At 46.9% G+C, this 21,589-nt stretch overlaps 1 protein-coding gene across 1 annotated transcript in view; it reads right to left on the reverse strand.

Annotated features, from left to right (window-relative positions):
• TRPC5 (transient receptor potential cation channel subfamily C member 5) overlaps positions 1-21,589 on the reverse strand; it is a 61,099-nt gene that overhangs the window by 9,571 nt on the left and 29,939 nt on the right. The window contains exons 3-6 of the mRNA XM_044427410.1: positions 18,084-18,420; positions 16,502-16,641; positions 6,441-6,763; positions 849-1,044 (exon numbers count right to left, since the gene is read on the reverse strand). Of these exons, the coding sequence (XP_044283345.1) occupies positions 849-1,044; positions 6,441-6,763; positions 16,502-16,641; positions 18,084-18,420 (996 nt within the window). The remainder of the gene's footprint in view (positions 1-848; positions 1,045-6,440; positions 6,764-16,501; positions 16,642-18,083; positions 18,421-21,589) is intronic.

Below are 21,589 nucleotides of genomic sequence, written 5' to 3' on the forward strand. Positions count from 1 at the left end.
TTTTGGGAGGTCTGAGTCTCAGTTAAAGCAGAGACCTAGGTTCTACATACAGCAGTGTGCAAACTAGGAATTTTCCCTAGGGGGCAGGAGAAATTCTCAACATCTCATAGGTAGGACTCAGTCTTGGAATGGGATCTAGCCCAGCTTCTTAGAAAGGGGGGCTTAGAACAGGGGCCTATATTACCATGCTTTATTTAATTATTTAAAGTTTTTATATGCTGTCCCAATACTAAAGGTCTCTGGACGGCTTACAAAAAGCAAAAAAGAAAAAGAAAAAAAGAAAAACAAAGCAATCATAACAACAAAACACAACACAACACATTGCTTCCAAATAAATGATGATAAAACAAGGATAAAACCAATTAACTGTTAAAATATTGGGGGAATAAAAAGGTCTCTGCCTGATGCCAAAAAGAATAAAGTGACGGTGCCAGGCGAACCTCCCTGAGGAGCATGTTCCACAGTTGGGGTGCCACCGCTGAAAAGGCCCTTCTCCAGGTAGCTACCCTCCTAATTTCCTTCAAAGAGGGCTCCCAGAGAAAGACCTCTGTCTCTGATCCCAAGGGGTGGTTGAGCACATAGAGAAGAAGGTAAACCACATAATCAGATGAACTTCCTACACATCCCCCACCTCACCCCAGAGGCTTAAGAAAATATTACCATGATTTCTTTCCTTCTAAAATGGCTGTCTTTATCTATCCATAGTCAAGAGCTACTAATGCTCATCTCCAACTGATACCACAGCAAACAAGCTCAGAATTTCTGAAAACAGCATGCACGGGTGCACATGTATGCCTTCAGCAAAGAGAAGGAGAGAGTGAGCGAGGGAAGCAAATAAGGTAACTTACTGCTATCAGCTGGTAGGAGTTGTTCATCATTGCTATGAGCATGTTTAGCAAGACCACCAAGGAAATGACGTTGTAAGTGCCGAACATGGTGGCCCCAACAAATTCCGTAAATTCGTGTCTGGCTTTCACATTTGTGACGTAGAGGTTCAACAAACCAAACACAGACCAGAAGAGAGACTGTAGGGTTTCGAAGAGCCTGCAAAAGACAAATGGAGCCTTTACTTGCTGCATCTCATCCTTGCTGAGGGATAGATGGGTGTTATTTGATGGTCTCAATAGCAGTCAAGCAGTCAAGCATCTAAACATGCAGTTGATGAGGACAGTGGCAAAGAACAGAGAGGCATGCTAATGATCAGAGCAGATGCCCTGTCTTTCAGAAGACCCCAGGAGCTTTAAAGAGACCTTTCTGGAGGGTTCAATCTAGTCTTGCCTCCTAATGATGATATGATGAAGAAGATGGGGCTGCCCATATCCCCATGGGGAGAGGGGGGCTACTACTGACCAAAGCCTAGTCAGTTGATCCAGCAGTCGGTTGCCTAGTCCATTTCCTTCTAACAGTTGATCCAATATACATTTGGACCTGCCCCTCTAATCAGAAATCCAGTAAATCTCACCACAGTGGGGAAGACTGTGACCAGGTTGCCTGTGTGCCTACCTGAGCAGCTGCGAAATCTGGAGGGCTCTTTTCCATCAATGAAAACTTGGCAGAGGACAACCTTTCCAACAGAGGACACCTTCAAACAGAAGATGATCCTTCAAACAGAGACTTTCTATCCTCCGCATCCAGTGCATGTGCTAAACAATTGTTTTCCTCTTTCTTCCTGACTCCCTTGGAAAGCTTTCAATATCGCCAGCCTGTCTTCTATTCTTTTCTTGAGGTCACTTCAATATCGCACAAGGCAGCCATTGAAAAAGCAGTTTTATGGCCAAACCGCTCCAGCAGAGTGGGGACTCTCACTTTTATCTGAGCAGTGGTGCCGGGCTGGGGTGAGGGACTTTTATCTTTTCCCTGCATCATTTTCCAATCAATCCGTTCTACTACCCTTTCTAGCTGGCGTGACTTCCCTCTGCAGGCTAGCAACAGCTTCAGGGCGTGGGGGCAGACACAGATCAGGAAAACTGCATTGTGCATATTCAGGGGGAGGGGGACGCTGGCTGTTGCAAGCACATTCCCATCTGCCTCCATTTACCAGCCTTCATTTACAAGTAACGGGAAACGGAAAACCTTGAGAGATCTAAACCATGTGTCCTCTGGTCCTTTGCCTGACATCTGCAGGTGGGGAAGTGCTGAAAGTTAGGGCCAAGGGCACTGCGCCTGGGGAGTTCACAGTACAGCATTGAGTTCCACCTCCGCCTGTTGGGCTGGTGTAAGAACTGACTGCCTGTGCCAATGAAACTTCCAGTGGAGAAAATATCAAACTGCAGCTGCCTTCTAAAGATTTCAAAGCAGAGACAGTGTCAGATCTCATTTCAACAGCACAGCTATCTTCTACTTTCTAGTGTCTTTGGAATAAAATCCACTCCAGTTAACAGTCAGACTTCACAAAAAGCAGGCCTCTGGAATGACAGGGCCTTCCAGCCAATTACCAGAGATGGCCCTGCAGAAAAACGCTGTGTGTGGAGGGGAGAAGAACTGGGTGGATCGTGCAGGTGGAAATGCTGTAGGAATGATGTCGTGCAGTGGGAGTTCCAGATCTGTTGGAATACAACTCCAATCATCCCCAGCCAACAAGGCCAATCGGTTGAGGAAAGCTGCGTTCAACCTGAGCCATCTCTGAGAAGAGCAATGCTGCAGCCAAACTTCGAGATGCTGGAGAATGGATTTGGGACCTTCTGAATGCAAAGCAGGCGCTCCATCACAGCCCCTCGCTACTTCATGCCGAAGGGCGCTGGGAAACGCACAGCACCATCCTGAATTAAGTCATCCCATGTGTTGCAGATGGCTGGGATGAGGAGGTCAGATGTGGCGTCCCTGTTTCCAGCAGTCCCATTCCGTGTTTTTCATGTTCTGACCCATGACTCCTTTGAAGATATGTTTCCCAGATGGTTTATCAAAGCACGAAACAATTTGCCAAGAACCGGCAGGCTGAAGCATAAAACTTGAATTATTAACAGTTCGACCTTCTGCTCGAGGACCTGGATCTTTTCAGAAGAAGAGACTAAGAAGACCGTGCTTGGGAAGCAATAAGCAACTCCAGGGCTGTGCCATAATTTAAGCGAGCTCCACATCTGGGGCAAACAGCCCTTGCTCGGTCTCTTTCAGGAGCAGCGCTGCCCGAATGAGGCCTTTCCGTGCGGTGCTGAAGAACTGCAAGCAGCCCAGGAAGGCAGGGCATTAGGAGCCCCCTCCGCGGAACGAATGCAGTGTGGCCTTGGGGGCGGGGGGCACGCACGTCCGTCACAACGCAGTCCCGTCGCACCGGTCTGCAGACATCGCTTCTCGTTTTGCAGGTGGCCCATTCTTCACATGGCTGCTCATGCTGAGCGTCTGTTCGAAGAGCAAAATGTCACTTGACACCGGGGGTGTAAATAATGAGTGTTTCGGCTTTTAAGGTGAGGTCGAGTGACGTCCTGAAGCGAAAATGGAATTGCCACACGCTCGCCCCACTTGTAAAGAGGCTGCCGGTTCTCACTCGCGGCTGCTTGGTTTCCTACTGTTCTCTTCCCCTGCAGCCTGAGCCCCCTCACAACGTACTGTATGCACCCATTCCCCCACCCCTGCAATTGCGAAGTTTTGCACGCATGCATGAATATTCCAAAGCTGTCATTAAGTCACGGAATGTCACTTCTGTTGAGTGGTTCTCAATATATTTTCTTAGGCATGCACATGATTCCAGGGCAGCGGAGTGGAAATGCTTGTGCTCCGTCCTGCGTCGTTCGGCCACTCTCCTTCCCCAAAAAGAAAAGACACACTCCTGCGCCTTGTCTCCCTGGAACAACCCCTTCGTTGTGCAGAACTGGACTGGTGCAGATGCAGCAGTGGCATCAGCTGTGAGCTCGATCTCCCTGCTTAGAGCCTGAGCTCAGCCACTGGCTTGGCAGGTTCCCTTAGGCAAGATGCTATCTCCCCACCCCAGCTCTTGTCTGCAACCGGAAGATAAGGCTGCTAGTCTGGAGTTTTGAGTGTGGCTATTCCTGAATAGGACTGCTGCCCCAATTTCCCCTCTCAGGGCAATACGGTCTCCACGTGTGGGGAGGGACAGAGGGAGCCAAGTAGGGAAAGGGGCTGCAAAGCATGCCAGCAACATTGCGTCTTCCCTCCTATTGCCCCCTTATTGTAGCTATTCAGGATAAGAAAAATCAATGTGCTTTTGAAAAGGATTAGCGGAATAAGAAAATAATTTAAGCTTCTTTTCAAAGATCTATAACCAGATTTTATTTTATCTTTAAGGTCAGCTATTAAGTACCCCTTTAAAATAACCTGGTTTAAAATGATATCTGAATGGAAGATAAACAAACATATTGAAGACTTCCCACATAATCTCTTTAAAACAGAATCCCTGGCCATCTATCAAATACATTGAGTTAAAATCTGCTTTTGTTTTGTGAAAAAAAAGGATGATGTAGGGACAAAAATTTCCCAGTTTTGAGGATGAGTATTTCAGATGAGGCATGGCAGGTCATATTTTGTATTTTTTTATTGGGCAAATCAGGAAGAGCTCAGCAGTGCTGGCTCCAGCTTTCTGGGAGCCCTGGGCAATGCACCCCCACCATGTCTCCCCTCACCAGCATGGCCACCAGCTGCTCTTGATCCTCATCCTCATCCTCAGTTCAGGAGGAACTACTCCAGGGAGCTTTTGTTGGTCCTAGCTAGGGGCTTCGAGAGAGTGTAATCCAACACATCCGGAGCGCCCCAAGCCGAGAAGGCTGCGAAAAGGTATGGCACAGAGCTTTGCGAATATTTGCTAGACAATCCACACAAAGCTGTGCAAGCCCACTGCAACGGCAGTGGCACGGGACAAAGTTAAATGTATTCTCAGACCGCACAATGCTAACACAAAGCCAAGGTGGGGCATCCCTGGATGCGCAAAGGCACCCGATACCTTTGGTCAAATGGTGCCTTGTTAAGCACCCAAAGCCAAAGGTTTTTTTTACCACAAAAACCCGTAGCAATTAATCTGATGCAGTCTGAACCCTGCTGCACTCTGCTGAATGGTGCGTACTTCTCAGTGCAGCCTATTTCAATCAAAAAATAAATAATCAACTGAGCATTACCTTTCTAAACTACTCTGCTGTTTGCTGTTGGCCTCATGCAAGTGAAAGGTTAAATACGGAGAATCCAGCAGAAGTAAAAAGCTCAGGACCAGGACGCCCAGAAAGTAGCATCCCATTTCATCTCTGCTGCAGGTTTTCTTGTTGGTTTCATTTTGTGTACCTGCTGGTTCTATCTTGCTTTATTTGACTTGTTTCATTGCTACTGTTTCCTTATCTCATCCTTGCTTTTAAATATGTATTCTGCCCAGAAAATCTTGGTTATGGGGTGGTTTAAGTACAGGTAGGTGGATGAGGAGGTAAACTGGCCCCACCCTTGAATATGGGGTTGGCAGCTTGTGGTTCTGGCATGCCATGCATCGCTTAGCCCACTGTCAAGAGCCCCCTGCATGCTATCAGATCCGACCTCCAGCAAAAGGGACCCATTCCTTATGTAGGTGGAAAGGAAGGGGTGGGGAGAGAGAGGCGTATGGCAGAAAGAGAAAACAGGGGGGCTTTCTTTGGCTTTGGCCCTAGCAGCTTAGGACTCTCCGGATGCAGCCCAATGCGAGGGTATCACTCATCTTCGTTTGCTTCCAGGGCTGGCCTAGTCACCTCACAAGCACTGGGAACAGTGAGTTGTGATCTGATTTTTGCACCAAGAGAGATTTGAAGAAGGGGGTCAGTCCCTCCCTTCTCCCCTTCCTCATCTTTTCTTTCCACTTTTGGAAACAGGGGACTGGATTAGCTGGCTCTTTGATCTGACCCAGACCCGTGTTCTTATCAGAACATTCCAGAACATCACTTTAGAAAAAGAATGACATGCCAGGGGCTCTTGTAAGAAAACAGTTTCTAATGTCAAACACAGTGGCTCTGATTTTTAAAGGGCAACTTCCTTGAAGCAGTTTTGTCATCTTATTTTCATGACTTGAGTACAGGAATGTTTTGGTGACTGAACCGGCAGTGTCGAGAGATACCGGCTCCCAAGAACGACCCCTGGTCAAAACACTGAGAACAGCACTGAATCTCTGTGTAAGCTCTCTGAGCGTCCCTGTAACATTGTGTTTTTTGTGATATGCAAATGCTAATGACAGGAATTAGAAGTGTTAGCCGAGGATGCTAAGCCCTGTCGTCCTCACGGCTTCCTATCTGAGGCCCTCTCTCCTCAAAGGGCTGAGCTCCGCTTTGTTCCTCGGCAGAATGGCTGTCTGAGATAACTCAAGCTGGGCTTGAGTTATCTTACATAACCCTGACAAATGGGCTGGTGTTCGCCTATGAATAAATAAAGGAATTTTCACCACCGCAGCAGCTGCAGCCAACATGCCAAGGCCACGAAGGAAAGACGCGACGGCATCCGGAGGTCGGAGACAGGGGAGGAGAAAGGGAGACAAGGAGTCTTACGTGGAGAAGGCATTGTTCTGCTTCTCGCATCGGATCCCCTTGCAGTTGTTGGGCTCTTCGGAGGCACTGGTCTCATAATAGAAATAGAGCTGGTTGAGTCCATTGGCGAAAGCCAGGAGCACCAGGCAGTAAATAAAGAGGAACTTGAGGATGTCAAGAAGCATGCGTCCCAGAGAGATCTGCAGGGGTCCCAGGTGGGAGTTTGCTGTAAACAGGGAGATGAGACGCAAGGAGCTTAAAATGTTTGATATTGCAAAGAGGGCTTCTGCAATGAGGGTGGGGTGCCACATTTCCCATTCCTCCCTTGGACGGGAACCATTGTACTGCAAGAAATAATAGGGGAGGGGGAAAGGAATAGACGTGAATGGTTGTAGTCAACAGTTCAAGCTACAGCATTTCACTTCTCAGAGCATTTCACACACACACACACACACGCATGCGCCAGTCATTTTAAGCTGCAGGTGTGCCATGAGTACAAGGCCGGGGGAATGGTCCCCACTGTCTTCCACCTCTCCATGCTTCTGAATGAGCAGCACTCGGTGTGGCTTCACCCAACCCACCACTGAAATGGCATCCCTGGGAGTCAATATCCCTTCCAGGCCAGACAACCACTGATCCAGGAGACAAATGGACAAATAACCAAGACACCAGTGGTCAGCACAGTGTCTAATCTGTTTGCATATTCAAAATGCACAGTATTAATAAAACTGGCCCCAGGAAATTATCCACCTTCTTCATGCACCAAAAAATATAAATAAATAGCGCCAAGGGCATTATACAGAATATTATCCAGGGTAGTATTCTCAAATAATTTACATGGGGGTTGCCAAATAGCCTTAGCAAAGTAGAGGTTATTTGGCAAAGTCAGCCTATTTGGTAGTGGTAGTGGAAAGAGAGAGAGAGAGAAAGTCCTCAAAATTTTCTCCTGGAAAGCATCTATGAAATCTTGAACAATAGTGAACTGAACAAGGGACACAAATCACCTGATTACATAGTAGTCTTTCCCTACTAAATATTGTATTTCGAGTTAAGTTATAATAATTTCTGTGTATGCACCTGTGCTTATAAATTAGCATAAATTATAAATTTTATGCAAGGGTGTACCTTCTTTCTGGTGATTATCTACCCTGTCTCCTTAACTTTTTATGGCGACCACCTTAGCTCTTGCTTTAGAAGGCTACAGAAAAAGGCACGATGTGTCTAAAACTGGGGAGAATCAAATCATTTTAGAGGTTCTTTAGCCCTGCAAATGGTCACCCAGTTATGCCCAAGCTTCCGAGGGGGAGTGTCCAGTAAAAAGCCAGGTATGCCATCTTTGTCATGGAAAATTCAACTGGTAATATTGAGGCAGGGCTTTGTCGATGGCCATGTCTGAGCTAGGAGAATATCTGGGTGATGTCCTCTGTGGTAAATCTTTGTCAAAGTTGCATAGATCTAAATGTAAAAATGGGGTGGCATCAACCTTTTCCACTGCTTCTCTGGTGACTGACCTCCCTACCAACCAACCAACCAAACACTAACCAAGAATCAAACTAGGCCATTTGCTCTCTCTGACATGGCACGTCCCAGGACTAAGGGACAGTGCTCTTATATCCTAGCCCCGCATTTCTCAGTTTGGTGCCCTCCATGTTTTGGACATCAGCATCTGTGAACCCCTCCCAGTCAGGAATGCTGGGACTTGCAGTCCAAAACGACTGGAGCGTACCAGATCAGAGAAAGGTAGATTAATCAATGACTCACCACATGGTTTATTTAAAAAAGGCCACTATTCACGCACCATTTTGTACTGCAATGTTAAGTTGACTCCACTGGTATTGGTGCACTTAAAGAGGAAACGGTGGATCTGCTGTCCAGTCTTTACTGGTGCTACGCTCGCTATGGACCAGTTTTGCCGTATGACTACAGAAAATACAGACTGGGCGTGAATACAAGTTTGAAATGCTTTTAAAATGATTCAGATGTGACATTTTCTCTCAGCTGCTGGATATAGAAAGCTTGCTTTTGACAAACATTATAAGCCAAATTGGTCTATATGAATCAAGGGTTTTGTAGAGTTTAAAAGAGAAGGAGGAATTTTCCCGAAGTACTGAGGAATTGAACTATAACTGCATTTCTGCATGACTTCTGATTGCTTCTGACATTTCAGACTGTTCTCTGTGTCTGTGAGCATCACAGATAGATGCAGTTAATGTGATCTGTGAAAGGCCCTTAAAATGCTCCCATTTAACTCTTCACTGGGCCTCTTGCTGGAATTATAAGCAAGAGCAGCACATGAAACAGGAAGAAAAGATGCTCAAGGAAAGCAAAGGGTGCCAAATTCAGCTTTGCCTTTTTGACAAACGCCCCCAAAGCACGTGGCTTTGAGCCAGCATTTAAGCTGACCCTCTAAGAAAAAGGACTTGACAAAGTCACTGCTTGCCCAGATCTATATTTCTGGCAGTTTCAAATGCAAACTCTACTTGGACCGCAAAAATAAATAAAACAAAATCAATGATATGCTCTCCTCTTGTCCTGCATACTAATTCTGTGTGCCAAATCACTGAATCAGCTTTCCAAATACTAGTGAATGTCAAGGAGGTCTGGACACTGTATTCCCTCAACTGGGAGTCTCTCCTCCTAGAACCTGAACCTCAGCATGTGGGAATGGGTTGCATTTATGGGATCCAGGATGGCAAGGTGGTTAGAGCACTGGAATGGGACTCCGGAGAACTGGGTTCTAGTCCCCGTTCGGCCAAGAAGGTCACTGGCTGACTTTGAACCATTCTGATGGTTCCCAAGATCACCTTGGGATCTTTGAAGAGGAAGAAATGTGAGACATAAATCCAATGTAATAACAGTAGTAATATTTACTCACTAGAGAAGGAATGGCACATTCCATGTGCTCTAAGGTAGTTACTTTACAGAGGACGGCGTCTACTAGAGAGTGTCCTCCTCTCTCTCATGGACAGTCCAGTCCATGTCTGGTTCAAGATCAAAGGGCCATAAGGCAGGTGAGCAGCAGCAAACTTAGGAGCTGCCCATCCATCCCAAGCAGCACAGGGACAGCAGGGTGAGCCGCTGGCACGAAGTTCACATGGCCAGCTTTCAGGGCTATGGTGGGATACCTGGAGAAAGCCAGTGTAATGGAACAGATGGCATGGTTGACTGGAACTAGAGACCCAAGTTCCAGTCCCCCCTGAGCCATGAAAACAGTATCAGTGGGCCGAGAGGTCAAGCCTACTTCACCAGGTAGTTATGAGCATGCAGTGAAGATGAAGAGGATCGTGTCCACCACCACAGAGCCCTTGAAGGAAATGCAGGATGCCAGCGCAATAAATAAATAAATTGGTGAAATTTCTAATCTTCAGATTTGCAGCTATTAGCAAGAAAAAGCAAAAGGATGTCCTCGTTTTGAAGATGCACTCCCCCCCCCAACTTTTTTTCTTAAGGAAAACATGTTCAAGTAGCCACCTTAACATGGTCAAATGCCTTAGCTTCACTCCTCTTCTCCGCAAATGGCCAAAACATAAATAAATTGAAGCAATACTAAGAATGAAGCCGACACCGTTCGATGAACTGCAACGGCACACATTGACATTAACACATTTCAGACGCGCTCTCCAGCCGGCTGGTTGGCCCTCCTAAGCTGCAAAGGTAATTACAGGGTGGCAGATGGAGGTGTTTCAGCAGGAGATGGCCTTCGAGGCAATCTGGTTGCCTCACCAAACAATACCGTTATTCTGTCTGGCTTGTTTTTACACCCTGCCTGCTTCCAACCAACACAAGGAGGAACATAAGCCTTTCCTCTCCTCATTTTATCCTCGAAGCAAGCCTGTGAGGTTGGATGAACAGAGGCAGAGAGTGACTGGCCCAGAGAGCGACGTGGCTAGGAGGGACATGAGCCTGGGTCTCCTCCAACCTGGTCACCTCAGAAAGGACACTGCCATTCCCTTATATTTGGAAGAGGAAGACCCAAAGACATGTTGCTCAGCTATATCCAACGTGGTGGCACATGTGTAGCAAATGGGAAAACCAAGAGGGTCTCGTGGCAACTGATTGGCGCATGCCCTTTCTTGAACTAGGACACACTTCTAAGGAACGGCAAGGAGAAGACCCCGAAATTGTGGACCCGTGGGCACATTTGGGAATCTGAGAAATGGCTGAGGGCACCACCACAAAAGAGAGAGCCCCCCACCTCTCCAGGCAGCTGCTTCCACTGCCGTATTGCTCTGAAAGTGAACAAACTTTTCCTGATATCTGGCCTGAACCTGGGATGTCACAACTTGATTTGATCATTCCGTGTCCTGCACTCTGGTATCAGTGGGAAGAGATCTTGACCTTCCTCTTTGTGGCAGCCTTTGATGGACTGCCTCGTCCATCTCCATCCTATCTCCTGGGATGCTGGGGGTCGCCCTTGGGCAGCAAGTCGCTCCTCAGATAGTGACGATAGCCCTGGAACTCGGGCCTGCTGCCTCATGGGAATGTATAAGCCAGGAAGATGGTATATACTGAGGCAGACCGTGGGTTCACCTATCCCAGGACTACTGGAACTGACTGGCAGGTTTCAGGCAGCCCTGCCTGGAGATGCCAAGGACTGACCTTGCATGCAAAACAGAAGACCGACCTCTGAGCTATGAGCCCTCCCCTAGTTAATTTCCGGTCCTGTCCATTGAAAGGACCAATCCTGCTGTTGCCTTAAGTGGGTAATTTGGGATAGAAAAAGGTGAGAATGCATACAAAACTGAAGGTCAGGACTAAGGATAGTGTGATGACTCATATCCCTCTTAGAGTTGCAGCTAGAATGGGATTAGCTAGACTATGCATCTGTCAGAAACTGTGGGTGTTTGCATAAACATTGCTAATCTGTGGGTGTACCACCAAAGGTTCATTCCGAGAAACATGTTTATCTTATTAAGAAGGATTTTTTTTTTAAATGAGCCAAAATCATCATGGCAAATCATTGAGACTTTTCTTCCATCCGGACAATGAGTTTTGTTTATTTTACAGATGTCTTACATTGGCCCTTGGATCTGTTTATGATAATTGCTGGGGAGTGGCTGAGAAAGTGAGAATTGGGAGGTTCTCCAGCTGTGAACTGCCAGGGTAGCCGGAGGCAAAGTGTCAATATTTCTGCAGACTTGAAATGTGTCAAAGGCAGAACTTGATGCTGTCATTGTCTTGGTTAAAAGAACAAGAACAAGGGTTGACTGTGGGTTGACTGTGGGTTATTGAACTGGCTGAAAAACCCCGTTTTTTAAAAGCTCCTGATGGAACAAAAAATGCATTTGTTTGCATTTCAATGCATATTTACCAAATTTATGCTCCCTAAACCAGAGCACAAAGCACAATCCACAGAAGTGTATTTTTCTAGTGTGTGTGATGCAATTTGCAAAAACAACAGCAAAAGCACACAAAAATGCATACATTTGAAAATGTGTGGACAAAGCTATGCAGCCATTTGAAAGGTACCTATTTTAAAAAGGGTGCATGTGGGAAAATGCACACAAAACAGTTTACTCAGTAGGAAAAAAAATTCTTGCAAAAAGGCCTGCCTCTGAAACAGTGCAACTCAAATCACATGCATTTTAAACATGTGTACAAAATATACACAAATGTTCATGCAGTCTAATAAAAGCATTTGCAGTCTTAGGCAGAAGATTGACAGGAAATATTTAGCAGTGGAAAAATTGGGCTTGATGGATTCACCCGTCCCTTTTCTTTTCCCAAGGAAAGCTTTAACCGAAAAGACATATGAGATTTGGTTTTAAATCAGCAAAAAGCTATTGCAGAGGCAATTGAAACAGCAGGTGGAGAAGAGCCTTCAGAAATGCGTAATAGAGGCAGAGGCACTACTCAGATAGTGGTCCGTCATGTGAGAAGATGAGGAGGTATTACAAGAATGCAAGAGTGTCCGGCTGTAAACTGCTAGCACATTCTTTTGCAAGTCCCCTTAGCTCCAGTGGGACTTGGCCATTTCTACTCTAGCTTGGGGTACGAGTGGAGGGCATGATGAGAAATGCAAACTTTGCTCCTTCAGCAGAGATCCTACTCAGGGGAAAGCAGATTCCTAGGCATCCGATTTGAGAAATGCCTCTTCCAGCCCTCGAGCATGCCTTGATGCAAGTTTCTCACAGACACAAGACCTATCCTGTGGCTTCTGTCTCTCACAGCCACTTTCCTGTCAGCCTGTAAAATATTTAGACTCCCGATGCCACACTTCCTTGCTAGTATTCAAAGCAGCAGGAAATGGAAGGCAACAGAAAGGCTTCTAGGAAGACGATAGCCTGAGAGCTACATCCAACATTAGCACTGGAATTCACTAGGGGGCGTCATCACACGACCCCTGCTAAAAAGCAGAGAAGGGCAAAGCACAGGCACGCCGACCCTCTAGCACAGCCTTCCTCAACCTGATTGCCTCCCCGTGCTTTGGACCACAGCTCCCATCTTTCCTGGCCATTGGACATGGTGTCTGAGTCTGACGGTAGCCCTGGACTTGTTTACAGGCTGCCTCTCAGCTCAAAGCAGTGACTCACTGGCAACCTGACTCTGCCATGACCCCAGATGCCGGATCCGACCCCAAATCTACTTGGGCAACACGATTACAGAACATAAGAATGCCACCCAGTATATTAGGGCCTCATTCACTTGCTGGAATTCGAAGAAGACATAGGGCATCATTAGCAGCAATGCCCTTGACTTCCCATGTAGGGCAAATAGACCCATCTATGCAGAAAAGAATAAATGAGCATGATTTGGACATCAGAAACTGCAATGCTCAGAAACAGTGGCAGAACATTTCAGCCTCTCTGGACACTTAACTTGGCCATTGCAGAGCAAAGGAACTTCCAGCAGAACTAGGCATCATCCACAACTTTATTTGTTTATTTTTACACATTTTTATTTTTATCTCCCCTGCCTCCTTTTCCTGGAAGAAACGCATGGTGGGTTGCACAGGTGTTCTATTTTAGCCTCAGAGGGAGAATTGCAAAGGTGGGTTAGGCTAAGCGTGAGTGACCGGTTCACCATCACCCACCCTCTCACCTGAGCTTCATTGACTCATTTATTACATTTCTATCCCACTTTTTATTATGCTCTCAAAGGGGCTCACATCATACCCCTCCTGCTCTCTCAATCTCATCCCCACAACCACCACCCTGCAAGGAAGGTGGGCTGAGAGTCAGCGTCTGACCCAAAGTCATCAGGCCGCTTCATGGGGATGAGTACAAACATCTTTCAAGTTCCAGGTCTATGCTCTAACCACTGCACCACCAGCTCATGAGGTTTAATTTTATTTCCAGTGATATGAGCTTGGAAAAGAGATTTTTTAAAATCACTCTGCCTGTGTTAGTTGGCCCACCTAGTGCCAAAACCATCCTCTCAGTCACAGCTATACATAAATGACCCTAGTTAATGCTGTGATCGTTACCACTAGTTCTCTCTGCACTGGATTAGCTTCTGACCCCACTGCTCAGAATTCTTCACATGCACACACAGACCCACGCACCATATATCTAGCACTAAAACCCTGAAACTCTCCATAATGCTCCACCTGATGAAGCGGTTGATAGTCCACGACAGATTACGGCAGAACTAATCTGCAGCTTTTGAAGGTGCCCCAAGATTCTCTCTTGTGTTTCAAGCCACGAAATGACTATAACGGGTGTTTAAAAATATGGCATGCTTTTCTGTTCCTCTCAACACATTTCTGTTTTATTCCAGACACCACCAACCCCACACCACCCCTCCAAAGAAAGGGTTTACCCCCCCCCCATCATTTCCAAAGTTGTGGGAAGTGTGGGATGCAGTGGGATCAGAAGCCTGGCCTGCCCACTGCAGCTACTTGTAGGTCCATCTCTCACTTTTACTCCTGCCAGGAAGGGAGGTAAAGAGATAAGTGCAGCATAGAGCCAGGAGGCCTCTCCATTCAGTGGTGACCTGTGATTTACGCAGCGAACGTTTGAAACGAACTCTGGATCGGGCTCTGGATATCAGGGGGACCTTTTTCTGCAGCCCTGTTGCTATAGCGTTCCCTTCTATGCAAGTCTTATGCTGCCACCACCTCCTTTCTTGAATTACGCAGAACATCAGGGCTTTCGCAACAAGGAAGGCCTATTTCAGATGGCTCTTGGAATCTTAAGCGGATGGCGACAGTCTTACTGTTCTTTTAACTGTCTGCCTGTCCTTCTGTCATGCTCAGCCTGGTCTAGGGTTTTAATAATATGCTTTTTTACCATTTGCATTACTGTTATTTCCAACTTGTCCTTATTATGAACAGTGGTGTATAAATATATTTTATGAAGAATGGGATATAAGCGGGAGAGGCCCTTCTCCGGGAACCCTCCGTGAAGGAAATTAAGAGGGTAGGTACTCGGAGGAGGGCCTTCTCTGTGGTGGCGCCCAATCTATGGAATGCGCTCCCCAGAGAGGTCCGCCTGGCGCTGTCGTTATTTGTTTTTCGGTGCCAGGCCAAGACCTTTTTATTCAAATGTCATTTTAATTGCTAATATTATTTGCTTATCTGGCCAGGGCGACTTATTTTATATTGTTAATTTGTTTTATATTTTGAATGCATTATATTTTAATTTATGTTGTGAGCCGCCCCGAGGCTTCAGTGAATGGGGCAGCATAGAAATGTTTTAAATAAATAAATAAATAAATAAATAAATAAATAAATAAATAAATATCTATGCAGAAGTAAACTCCATTCAGTAGTTCAGTTGGAGTTATTTCCTGAATGGAGGTGAAGGTGCAGCCTTGCTTTTTTTAATCATGCAAAAAGTAAAATGACATCCGGAAAAGGCTCTCACTGGCACCCAAAAGTGATGGGTTGGGGTAAGAGCGCCTCCATCTGTTTGAGTTGGGGGGGCTTGGGATTGTCTCATGCCATTGCAGAAAGGGCCAAAAGGATGCAAACCAACACAGAAGCGTGTGGCATTTCCAGACCCAGGATTCTTCCAGAGGCACTGTTATCCCCCCAAACTGGTTCTGATTGCCTGAAAACACCAGTAAAAGAATTTATGTGCCTTGAACAAGGCTTGTTTCTGGGTGAGAATGACATCTCTGAAGAGAGACTGGTGCTCAAAGTGCATTAACAATTCTCTAATAAATACTGACTGGCACACTTTGCGATTTTTATCCTTCCTTCGTTGTGCTTGATCTATTGGTGCTGCCTCCCTCTGTAATTTTGTGCTGTCATTTTTTAAAAAACTGTTAAGGCCCCTTGGACCATTCATCAGTGCAATAAAGTGGGGCACAGATGCTTGTTATACTGACTGCAATGGAGGATATATCTCTGTGGATACACAGAGATATACTAGGCCTGGTTGTAATGCTTCAGAAAACTGCTGTGCAGATTGAAAGCCAGGCCAGGAAATGCCTTCTACCCTCGCTCTCATTGTGAGATTTTTACACATAGTCTTTGTGGGTTGGTGGGCACATTTACTGTTTGGAGATAGTGTTGTAGTTGGTGATGCCTGCCAGATGGATGACAGCTGGCCGGTTTATACAATGGGTATAAACACAGCCAGCTTCCAGGAGCTGACACCAAAAGAAAAGTAACCTTCCCAAGAACAGTGGTACAGGGTGGAGGTAAAACACAAAACCACTCTTAAGATAGCAAATAAAGAGGAAGCACTATCACAGCCCCCAATGAAAAAGATACATTCTTAATTCTAAAAGTATTAGAAAATAAAATAAAAACAAGAAGGGGCAGGGAGCCTCTTGAGTACCAAGACTGGTATCCAAGGGCACACTGCTTATATCTCATCAGCATTGGATGCAAACAAGTATTTCTACTTTAATCAGGATTTGAAATCAATTCTTTGAAGTGAGTTTGTAAACCATGGTTCAGAGCTCAGCAGGGTTGGTTCTGGAGTGGGCCTAACACTAAACCATGGTGGAGGAGGAGAGAAGGGGATTTGTGTTAAAAACTGGGGAACATGGGTTTGGGATGCCAACTGCCTTGAAGCTAGGGCCTGTCTGAACCATGTCTTCATGAAATGGAAAGGAGAAAGGCAGAATTACATGCTTCTTGAGAAACCCTGCCAGTAAAGAGCCACACGCATGCTTCAAGCTTACAGTACCTTGACATACGCAACAATTTTCAGGGAGATTGTTGCCAGGTAGAGAGAATTCATTGCAAAATCCATCAGGTTCCACCAGTCATGAACATACTCATTGAAGCCTCCGTCCCACATTTCTTTGATTTCACCCCAAATAAAACCTGCAAAAGAGAGGGCATTTCAGTGGGACACCATTACTGAGCACCAGAACAGAGCAAATGGGATGGAAGGGAAAAGCCAGGGAAAAGGCACCCCTCAGAAATAAGGTTTTCTCTGAAAAGTGATTGTGTCTCTTTTATAGTGGCTTGGGATGCTAGGAATGGTACAAGCATAGGTAGATGGGAACGGTTTTCAAATTGAATGCACACAAAACACAAACACACATTTGTATTGAGAGAAATACTGGAGAATTTCAGATTCTTTCTTCTTCATCTGCTCTGCTCTGCTTTCTGGGAGAGGGGTGTGTCTTTCCTAAGTTATTCATAAGGAACTCACTTAAAACTTTTCTTGCAACCCACTTTGCATGAGTGTACCAGTGATCTTCTCATTCAGGCTTTCCTAACAGTGGACCATGCTGAAGTAAGTCAGGGTTACTTTGGGGAGCTCTATCTCTGTAAGAATTCAACTATGACTTTTCTAAGTGGAGGCTTTTATTTAAATGATAGTCCTTATTTCTCAGTTTGCATCCCACAAGATGCAAATATTACTGCAAGGGGTGTTTTCTTCATTGGTGATGCGTTTGTTCTGTTGGGATCATTCAGAAATGGCCACCCCAAGCCTGTTCGGTGTTTATCAAATGAGGGCTGATTGTTGCGAAGGAGATGATGGAAAACTAGGAGTGAATGGAATGGCATGCAAGAGAAAAGGGCATGCTCATCTTGCTGGCTGGAACCTTGAATAGGGGCCTCCCACGTGGCAATATCTGATTTCAGGCCATGCTTCGCTCTTCTCTTTCCATGTCTTTTGAATTGCCATTTACATATCACCACCATGCAGACACTGGTAAGGAATCTTTCACTCTCTGACCGCAAATCCTTTGCCTGCCCAAATGAATCAGTGTCTTCACAGGAAGACACACATATGTTGCATTTATTGTGAGTGATCATTGTTAGGTTCTGTTGCTATAGCTACTGGCAATACTATCTGCATAGAACGTGCCTGTTCTTTCCAGTTGTCTGTCTGCCTTGCTCTCTTTCTGGAGAGGAGGTATTTCATTTCTATTCTGTTTAAAAAAACTTATTACTAGGGACATGTTTTCTTTATCTCCCTTTGGAATGCACGACCCCAATATGCAAGCACAACCTTTGCAAGAAAAGATTGCAGCTGCAAGAAGATGCCCGGCTTGGAAGCTGAGTGGAGGAAAGGACACCTGCTTATTCACAGCAGTCGGTTCATGCAGACCGTGGCAAAAAAACCCAGGGCCCAGTAGGTTGTGGGGGCTAAATCGTGCCGAATGCATGGCGTCCCCCCTTCCCCATGGAAGAGACAGCTGCTGCTCGTCAGGTGCCAAGCTGGTCTGCATGGAAATAGCAGCATCCTGGTTGAAATTAACGTGCATGTTACGTTAAGCGCCCCACCCAGGTGTCTTCACCCACAGATTTACCTAGGACCCAGGGAAGTATCATCCATTCGACTATGGTGGGAGGAGGTCCCTGCATGTGGAGGTCAGTCCTGACAATGTGTTGCGAGGCCAGGAGGAGCATGAAGAGGAAGGTAAGGTAGGAGCCCGTGTGGCAGATAAACTTTATAAATGGCTTTTTAATGAACAGTCCCAGCCTGCTCTTCGGTGCAATCAAATAGGCCACAGAAAGCACTGGAAACAGAAGTCCAATGGTGATGCAGGTCAAGAGTTTGACGGCCCAGTGCTTCCGCCGCCATCCAGGAAAGCCGTCGTACCAAAGTGTGGCTAGCAGCTGCTGGCAGTTGGGCTGGGCAACAAACTGGAGGGGGAAAAGGAGAGAGAGAGAGAGAGAGAGAGACACTGAGAGCCTAACATTGCTAAGCAGAAAGCTGTGCAATCACAAGATCTCGAGAGGAAGAGCTTCACTGGATCAGACCCATGGCCCCTCCAGCCCAGCTTGCCCTAACAAGGCATGTTCTGCCATGGGGCCACAGCACTCTCCGGATGTGTCGGACTACAACTTTCCTCTCCCAGTGAGAGGCCAGTGTCCCCTTCCCAGCCCCTGGATAAGACTGTCCTCCACTCCTAGGCATTTGAAGGGCTGTGATAAGCTACTGAATAGGGCCCAGGATTCTTATTGTTGACTGAACAAAATTGCTTGCTATTTTTGCATGAAAATGGTTTCATATTACATTATTATATTTTATTTTTAGGGTTTTAATCTTTGCACACTGCCAGGAAAGCTTTGGCTACCGGGAGAGATAGAGATGCAATAAATGAAATGAACTCTCTCTGCTTGCTTTTCTAACTTCCACGCTCATTGCCTGGAGCTGTGTTCTCTTCTGCATCTCTGTGTCACCCCTCTGTGCTGCTCTCCTGGCTTGATTCCTGATTATGAGCGTTCTTCCTTCCACTTGAGCAATACTTCTGTTCCGCCTCCCTGTGATTTCAGCTTTCCGGTCATTCTGCTCCTGCTGCTATTGACTCCATCTCTTCTGACTCGTGCATTGAGAAAGGAGCCACACCTGAAAAGGTGTGGGGCTGAGTGAAAGCCCACCTCCTGCAAAGGTATCTCCACTAACCTGCACAGAGGCCAAGTGGGATGGACCTCTGAAATGGATAACAGGGGATGAGGTCCCCTGTCAATGGCCCTTGGGGCAATGAATCTTAAATGGGGAGTGGATTTCCCTCAACCTCCCTTTGGGGGGTGGGATCCTTCTTACTCCCCTGCAAGGCAATGGAGGAAGTGTCTCTAAAAAAAACGATGGGGGTGGGCAAAAGGCTGCGCCTGCTGAATGGACGGGGGAGGTAAAATTCAGATGGTTCCCCCAGATTCTAGTTTGTTGGCCCCATGAAGGTCCCTGTTTCCCATGATGTCTGTCTGGATGGCATGCAGGCTCCCACCTCTAAGACAGACCAAGATCTGTGAATTTTAAACAGGAAACAAATCTAAAGCGATTTATCCAAATGTGCCATTTGTGCAAATTACTCCAAGCGTATGCATTTGTTTTTAATGCATGAATTATTATCTGTCTTTGTGATAGAAGTAGGCAACGGCCCCCTCCCCAGACACAGCCTATTTCCGAGCATTGGCCTGAAAGCAAGCAGCGAATTCTTCGAGAGAGCTGCATTTCCCAGACTTGGTGCATCCACCTGGTCAGGGCAGGTCTACCCACTACCAAATTTCAGTGGAACGACAGGGGCTTTGCTGGCGATAGATTCCCCCTGTCACACCCACCCACCAGCCATTCTCTCCCCTGCCCCCAGATTCGAGCAAAAATTATTCCGGAGTAAACATAAAGGCAAGAGAAATCCAAACGCAAAATAAGTATGGACCTATCGCACAGCACCGCCTGAGCGAGCGCTGGCCCCGGGGATCTGTCCAGGGTCCTGAAACGCCTTCTGTACCTGCGTTGCTGGACCTGCCTCTGATTGGACTCGAGCCTGCCAGACCCTCCAGCCGGTGCATCTGCTTTGGATTTGCTTCCCTGGGAACCTCGAGCCCAGCTAGACAGGGCACTTCACCACCCAAGGGCACCCTGAAAGGGCAGCCTTGGGTGGAGTCCTCACTCCTCTTTATGCAGAAGCAAAGACACGGCCAGCAATCTGAGATTGTGAGAAATGCAGTCCAAAGCCTCTGGAGGGCACCATGAGAGGTGGTGGCTCTCCCACACTGGAGACATTCAAGAAGAAACTGGACAGCCACCGGAGTGGGAAGGTGTAAACCGGTGTGCTGCAACAGCTGGGGGGGCGGCCTGATGGCCTTCATGGCCACTTCCAACTCTACTCGTCTACGATTCTAAGATGGTGACCTGTGTTGGTGTTTTATGCCATATCAGAGCTCCCACAACCACAAAGAAGACATGGAACTGCTTTGTTCTTCCTTGGTCTTAGCGTCTCCCTTTCCCTGCCACCTTCCCTGCATAGGCTTTGGCTGTAAGCCACGGAGCCAATTACAAACCGCCCCAGGAGCTTATGGCCCATTTGAGGGCACCCCTTGAGGCCATGAGTACCTTTGGTCATTGGCTGCCATGGGAGATGCAGCAAGGGGCACGCTGGCAACCCAGAAGACTGAAGACAAAGCAGAGGTGAGGGCTGGGTTCCCACACCCTCCCTGGCTCCTCCAGATCCACTCTTTTCAAAACCCATGGACATGCTTTGCATGGGAGCCTCTGCTGCCAGGAAGAAAACGTGTGAAGTGGGAAACCTGCATACCCAATGGCAGCAGTTGCAGGGTGGGGTGTAAGTGAGCTGGCCTGTCTATCTCAGCTCAGGGTTCCCAGGCTAGCCAATCCCAAACAGAGGCACTTCCTAGAAGGGCGGGGCAAACTCAGGTCCAACCAATAGATTGCCGAGTGCCGAAAAAGGCGTGCATTGGGGTGCCTGCACCTTCTCACCCATGTCTTTAGCCTGATGCATCTTTCAACCAGCTGCACTGATGTGTTTCCCATGGGGAAGCCGGAGGGTGGAGGGAGAATGGATGAAGTGTCAGCAGAGGGGCCCCATGCAACCCATGACTTTGGGAAGCATTCCCTTCTGCAGGAATGGCACTATTCCCCCAAGAACTGCCTTGCCCTTGGTGGGCCGGGCTGCATGGCCAGAAACCCCCTCTGCATGCTGGAGCCCACAGAAGGATTCCAAGCTGCTTCAGTGCTGCTGGGAGGTCTGTGCTATTCTTCTTCAGCAGCCCAGACTGTGTCTGTCCTCAGCAAAATGCTTTCATTTTGCTATTAAAAATTAAGAGGGCCCATATTTCACTGAAGAGAGCCTTTCAAGATTAGCTTTGCCAGAAGAAGAGGAGGAGAAAGAAGATGCTATTAAAAGCAGTGATTAAATTTTCTAATCAAGGCTATCTTTTGGCCTCTGGGGGGCGTGAACCCCATGCACAACCTGAGCTTTCCCCCACCTTCAAAAAGAGCAGTAATTGCCAAGGGCACAATTCACAGTTGGAAAGCAATTGAATTACTCTCTGGTCACTGAATCACAAC

This window comes from Varanus komodoensis, unplaced genomic scaffold (genome assembly GCF_004798865.1).
Source record: "Varanus komodoensis strain SLA01 unplaced genomic scaffold, ASM479886v1 scaffold18_3, whole genome shotgun sequence".
In the NCBI taxonomy this organism is placed as follows: domain Eukaryota; kingdom Metazoa; phylum Chordata; class Lepidosauria; order Squamata; family Varanidae; genus Varanus; species Varanus komodoensis.